The sequence below is a fragment of the Thermobia domestica genome, chromosome 6 (genome assembly GCF_964235325.1).
Source record: "Thermobia domestica chromosome 6, izTheDome1.hap1.1, whole genome shotgun sequence".
Classification (NCBI taxonomy): Eukaryota; Metazoa; Arthropoda; class Insecta; order Zygentoma; family Lepismatidae; genus Thermobia; species Thermobia domestica.
In genome coordinates this window covers 38,267,750-38,273,749 of record NC_137459.1, presented here as the reverse complement: position 1 = coordinate 38,273,749, position 6,000 = coordinate 38,267,750, and the positions used below count along the sequence as shown (strand labels likewise).

Genomic DNA, 6,000 nt, shown 5'->3' with positions numbered 1-6,000 from the left:
TTTGCTGACGATTGTAAGTTATACAAATATCGTGTCTCCATGACACAACTGCTCTACTGGAAGACATAAATTACCTTACAGGCTGGTGTGAAATGTGGCACTTGAAACTCAACAGTAAGAAATGTGACAGTATTACTATTACTTTGAAAAAGTCTCCTGTTCCCTCCACATACCATATCAACGATTCCCCTATCACACATTCTGCTAGTCATAACGATCTTGGTGTCATCTTTGATTCAAAACTCACATTCTCTGACCACATCTCCTCAATACTAAAGAATTCAATGCGCATGTTGGGACTTCTTTATCGATTCACTGAACTACGCACTGTTTCTTCATTAGCAACTTTTTATAAGACATTAATAGCGCCCAAGATCGAATACTGCTCTCCCATATGGGCCATGGCAGCACCTACACATCTCTCCAGACTTGATTCTGTTCTCAATTTCTTCATCGCTATAGTCCGTTTTCGTGTTCCTGCACTTCGAATATTATCTAAGAAGGAACTCTTGCGACATCTTAATATTCAGACTCCTGAAGTACGCAGAACTATCTCTGACCTGAAATATCTACATAAAATAGTTAATGGAAACTTAAGATCGGAAATATTACTTCAGGAACTATCCTTACGTGTCCCTTCCCGCATCACCCGGAATACCAACCTATTCCATCTTGCCCGTCCTAGGTTGGCTGTTATACAGAGGTCTCTTTTTTATAGAATACCAAACTGTTATAATCAAGTAACAATTGATGTGGACATATTTTCGAGCTACCCAGTGTTTGAAAGAGCAATGAAGCAAGCTTTGACGGAATAGTTTTACTCTTACACTCTTTTTTTCTATGTTGTTGTTATTGTTATCTTGTTTTTTTTTCTTTCTTTTGTTAGCATGTCCCTGTGTAAAATGGCAAAGTTATGCTGTATCTGGGAATTTATTCAATAAATAAATAAATAAAATAAATAATATAAAGATGATGTTAAATCTTCCAAATAAGTACAGATAATGATCAATAAAGTTCATAATTGACTTTTCGAGAACATGCTGGTCCTAATTGATATATCACATGACTACCTTTCAGTTTCAAAAAATATCTCATATTTCAAAATGGCGATGGAGGTTCGTGATCTACTCTGCCCATTCTTCTTTTGCCAATATGTAAAACTACGACCGTTTGCATTGTCTATCTTTCACCATTTTTACGATTCAACAGTTTACTTGGATGTATTTCAATAATATAGCATAGCCCTTTCCCCACCAAATTTGATCCCCTCCCCTTCCGTTTCTTATGGCACTTAGCCGCTATAACTTTGCACATACACATATTTTTACACCCTCTATCAGGTGCACTATGTCTTATCCCGCAACTCGATTCATCCATTCGGACCCTTTACTTGTAAGATTCCAATAGGTAAGGACGAATAATTATAACACTAATAACAATAAACTAATATAAGATTGCTCTTGACTTCTTGTTCAAAGCCATACGTGGTGAGTTAGCGGACTTCTTCACTTTTTTTACTGGTTTTCATCGAAGAACTAAATTTGTTATAGCTTCTTTAAATGATCCGATACAGTGAATAATTCCTTCACACAATGCACGCAACCATCATTTGATCATATACAAAAAATCATTTATAATAACTACACCACCACATGAGATAAAAGATAAATTGCACAGATGTGTAATTAAAATTCTACATAAATAAAGTTTCAATATTGTTACTCAGAACAGGGAAACATTTATTTCATGTTAATCATATTATTTCAACCAAGTACCACATTCGAATTTTTTTTTTTTTTTTTTTTAAACCGATGCAAGAACTTCATGCCTACCAGTCGCTAGTACATTCATTTAAAGAAAATAATTTTGTGATAAGTGTTTTGTGTATATATGATGTCACATTTTGGCCATTTTCTGATTTTTCGCTTCGGTAGTTGGTCACACTGAGATCTACATGCTAGAAACAGTTGATATTGGCTTAAATGAAAATTCCCTACCCGTGACATGAATGTATTTTAAATGTAATTCACTAAGGTTGTAATTTGCTTGCTTGCACAATTGTACATACTTTGCAATCCTCGTATACCGATATACTCAAGGTCATGAATTATTTAGTGCATCCCATATATATATCATCGGGACTCAGTTCTTAATAGAAATATAACTCGTGAAGGACGTGATTGCAAGATGTGTACCACGAGAATACAAAATATAGGTTTCTGCAGTTTATAGTAAGTTTGACACTACAATGTGTCCGGAAAGTAGCGTAAACCGTAATTTGGAGCATCAGAAGTTTTTAACCGTAAGTGCAAATGAAATGAAACTGCCACCTAGATAAGGCGTGTCTGTGTGGATAATTTTTGACATATAAACCACGAGAGGGGGTTCGAAATGTGTCCTCATGAATGCCAGAAACGTAACATTTATGGATAAAAAGTTCTGATGCTCCGAAGTTCAGGTTGCACGACTTTCCGGACACACTGTATTCTGTTCCTTTCATGTATGACCTTTTTCTTCATTGTACTGATAGATTCTCTCTCTCTTATTTGAATATGAGATGCTATTTTCGGTTCAAAAGATCCAATATATTTCAGACAAAAATTTTCTTAATAGGACTTATATATGGAGAACTACATATACAGTAGTGTAGTCAAACTCAAATTATCACTTAGCTCAGTATGATGTGCTTATTCCGTAAAAAAAATACGAAAACTCGATTTAGGGGCCGTTCAAAAATTTTGTAGTCCCTGATCCAAAAACTAATTATTGGTCAAGATCGTAATTTTTTGATTCTTTTTTTTTAATCACTCCTAGAATTCTTGTTTTTTCTTTGAGCTGCTAGAAATTGGGTAAAAAGTCTAGGTTTTGAGTTTTCAACAACAAATTATCAGAATACATTCATGATTGTTTTTCCTAAAATTAATATGAGCATCGTCTATCATGAAGTTTATAATCACTTTTCATTGAAGGTTGAGTAACTTACTTATACTTTACTTATGTTATTCGGTGACAAGGAATAACATTAACTAAAATTAAACATGAAAATTCAACAATTTATTAGTAATGTATGATATACAATGTTAAGAGGAAAATTTGACATACAAGCTTTGTTTCTAACGTATCCACTTCTGGATAGTTAGAAACTTAGTCGGGGAGGGGGGACCTTCAGTCTCCAAGATATTTTGATTGCCACAGAGCAAAAAAATATTTTTATACACTATACAACATATACCGTTACAAATGTTCTCACAGATAAGTAATTATATAACGAATTGCATAGTCTCAATCATTGAATTTCATCGGAAATAATGACTTCTTTTTCCCGTTTACAAAAAGTAAACGAAATGTATACACACACAAAACCTTCCAATGTACAAAGCAAATTGTAACTACACTATTTCCAGCATTCACTCGCTATCTTAACTCACTGCACTTTGGACTTACGCATATTGATATATATGCATTATACACTATGCATAGACAGAAGGGATTCAATACTGAAACGTCAAAAAAAAAAAAAAAGTCTGAATAGTTATTTATTTTCTCCTTGAGTGCTACTTCTATTCTGTCTTCTTCCTACGTAAGATATGCAGAAATACGAACTGGTGAGAGCTAGAATCTTTGGTTTTTGTGCTGGGCAGTGGTAAGAAACGGGAGTATTGCACAATTTCTCAAAGAAAAGCAGAAACGTTAAGCTTGTACTCTTCCTAAGTAGCATGTTCTTTCAATTAATTAATTATCTTCAACAGCTCTCTCTCTCTCTCTCTCTCTCTCTCACACACACACACACACACACACTTCATAAATCTCGCGGTTAAAAAAAATAAATCAAAAATAAGTTTTTCATTTAATCTACAGGCACATTTACAAAAATACAAGTCACCTAAATATTTGCATAACAACTTGTTTCAGAAAATTATTTTTCTTTCTTTGCACTGACTTCAATTATTCTTTCTGTGCAAACATCACCACTGACCAACCGATGCACACACGCTGTTTATTAAGCTTGTAATACTGAGGAAATGCATCCCCCTCCACCTTAACACATCATACAGATCCAACAAATTGATTTGCGTCCTGAGTGAAATGTGATTATTGCTGCATATTTCTTTCGCACTGTAACAACACTATTATATCGCCATTCTCTAGTAGGAAGAAAAAACTGCAGTTTTTAAGCATACACAGTGACAATTTGCTCGATTTTTTACTTAGGTTCGCCGTCTTCTTGTCAGCTAGGAGCATAGCGTTCCCAGTAACCCGGATCATGTGGTGAGCTGTGCCTGACTGGACCGTTCAGAGCCAGGGCTCCACCGCTTGGCTGTGACAGGGAGCTACCAGGCCGAAGAGTCATTGGGAGACCACTTGGTGAGGGCATCGAACCACTGGGGGAAGTGACTACTTGTTCTGCAACAAAACATTACAAAGGTATTAGCCTGATTAACTCATTACAGAAAATAATATCAATGTTATATCAAACTAATGTTTTAATTATATTAAAGAAGAAAGAAAGAAAAATAAAAAACTCAGTTTAACATGGAGCTAAAAAGGTCTCTCAAAGCTATGAGTTGCCCGAAATTTGAAAAATATGTTTGCGGTATCTACAGAATGAATTTTACAATACAAGGTTTAAACATCACAAGAATTTCCAGCAATTGTATTTTGAAAATGAATAGAATTTGCACTAATTTATCCACAATTTCCCGAAATTCCTAAGTTGAGACGCTTCAAAAAATGATTTTACGAACTTTCGTCCACTTACAGCTATAACAGGAAAGTTTTTCTGACTTAATTTTTATCTGATACTTTTTCTTTTCTTTGATACAAAGAATTATCTTCCGAAGTTTCATGGGTTTTACTTCTGCAAGTTGTATGCACTGTCATGTTTAAACAAACTACTCCTCTATTTTAAATAATCTCTACTTACAGTCGGAAGTATGTTAGTTCTCAAGATGAATTACAATTAGATTTCTAGACTTTCAGCAGGCCATCTTATCCCGTCACGTATGAGGGACGACGTCCCTCAGCGATCACATTATCCGAGGAAAGGGAATGAAGCGGCCTGGGGCCTGTATGTTACGTATGATGAGGAAAACCCAGGAAAACCTCACTCAAGATGACTGGCCTGAAAAGGGTTTTCAATTTTTTCGACCGAGTACCCCCACCGTGAATCGAACCCGGAACCGCGTTAGCAAAGACGAGAGCGTTAGCGACTACGCCACGCGGGGCCACTTTTCAAGATGAAATACACATCTTTAATATATATAGAAAATACAAGTTCTGTTAACGAATTACAGGGCTTTTTGAAGAGAGACAAGCAGTATGATTTTTTGTCATTTTGAATAGAAAGTGTAAAACCATTTAGACGAACTCGTAAATAGTGCCCTTATACACAATCTTCACGAAAAGCTTCAAGACCTAGAATTCCAGAACATAAGCTTTTGTTCCTGTCTGCAAATAAGCGTAACAGCGATTATAAGAATTATAGGGTTTCAAGTTTCTTAACATGACTGTAAATTGCATTCTTATCTACAATCGATATCGTAAGTTACGTTTTCTTCCAATCTAAAATTATTTAATGAAAAAAAAAAAAAAACTTTTGTTTACTGACCTCCATACTTCTAGCCTTTGAATTAGTAACGATTATGCCCTAAACAAATCAAATCTGAGGATAAGCACGCGAAAGAAGAAAGTGCTAAGCTTCAAGGATGTACAATATATTTTAACACGTCTGACTCTGATGAGATCGTTCGAGAACGCTCTGGTTTCTCTGGGTGACCTACCGAACCGCATTCTTTAATGATTTTCTTGTATTTGGCACATACGTTTCCTCGTTCTAATTATATTATGGCATTTAATGAGTGATTAAAGCAGAGTTTTACCCACTAATGAAAAAAAAAAAAAAAAAAAAAAGGCCTCATTATGATCCCGCATTGAGTATGTAAAATATATGTATATTTTCTGATACAGAGGGTATTAAAATGTTTTGAAATTCTAGGTGTT

The 6,000-nt window shown here is 35.0% G+C and overlaps 1 protein-coding gene across 9 annotated transcripts in view; it reads right to left on the bottom strand.

The window, feature by feature from the left end:
• Positions 1–3,032: 3,032 nt before the first annotated feature.
• The window catches only part of Magi (membrane associated guanylate kinase, WW and PDZ domain containing protein magi), a 265,392-nt gene continuing 262,424 nt past the window's right edge, over positions 3,033–6,000 (bottom strand). For all 9 annotated transcript variants that reach the window (XM_081761536.1, XM_081761528.1, XM_081761530.1 and 6 more), the window contains one exon: positions 3,033–4,404. In XM_081761536.1, the coding sequence (XP_081617662.1) occupies positions 4,229–4,404 (176 nt within the window). In that variant the 3' untranslated portion in view covers positions 3,033–4,228. The remainder of the gene's footprint in view (positions 4,405–6,000) is intronic.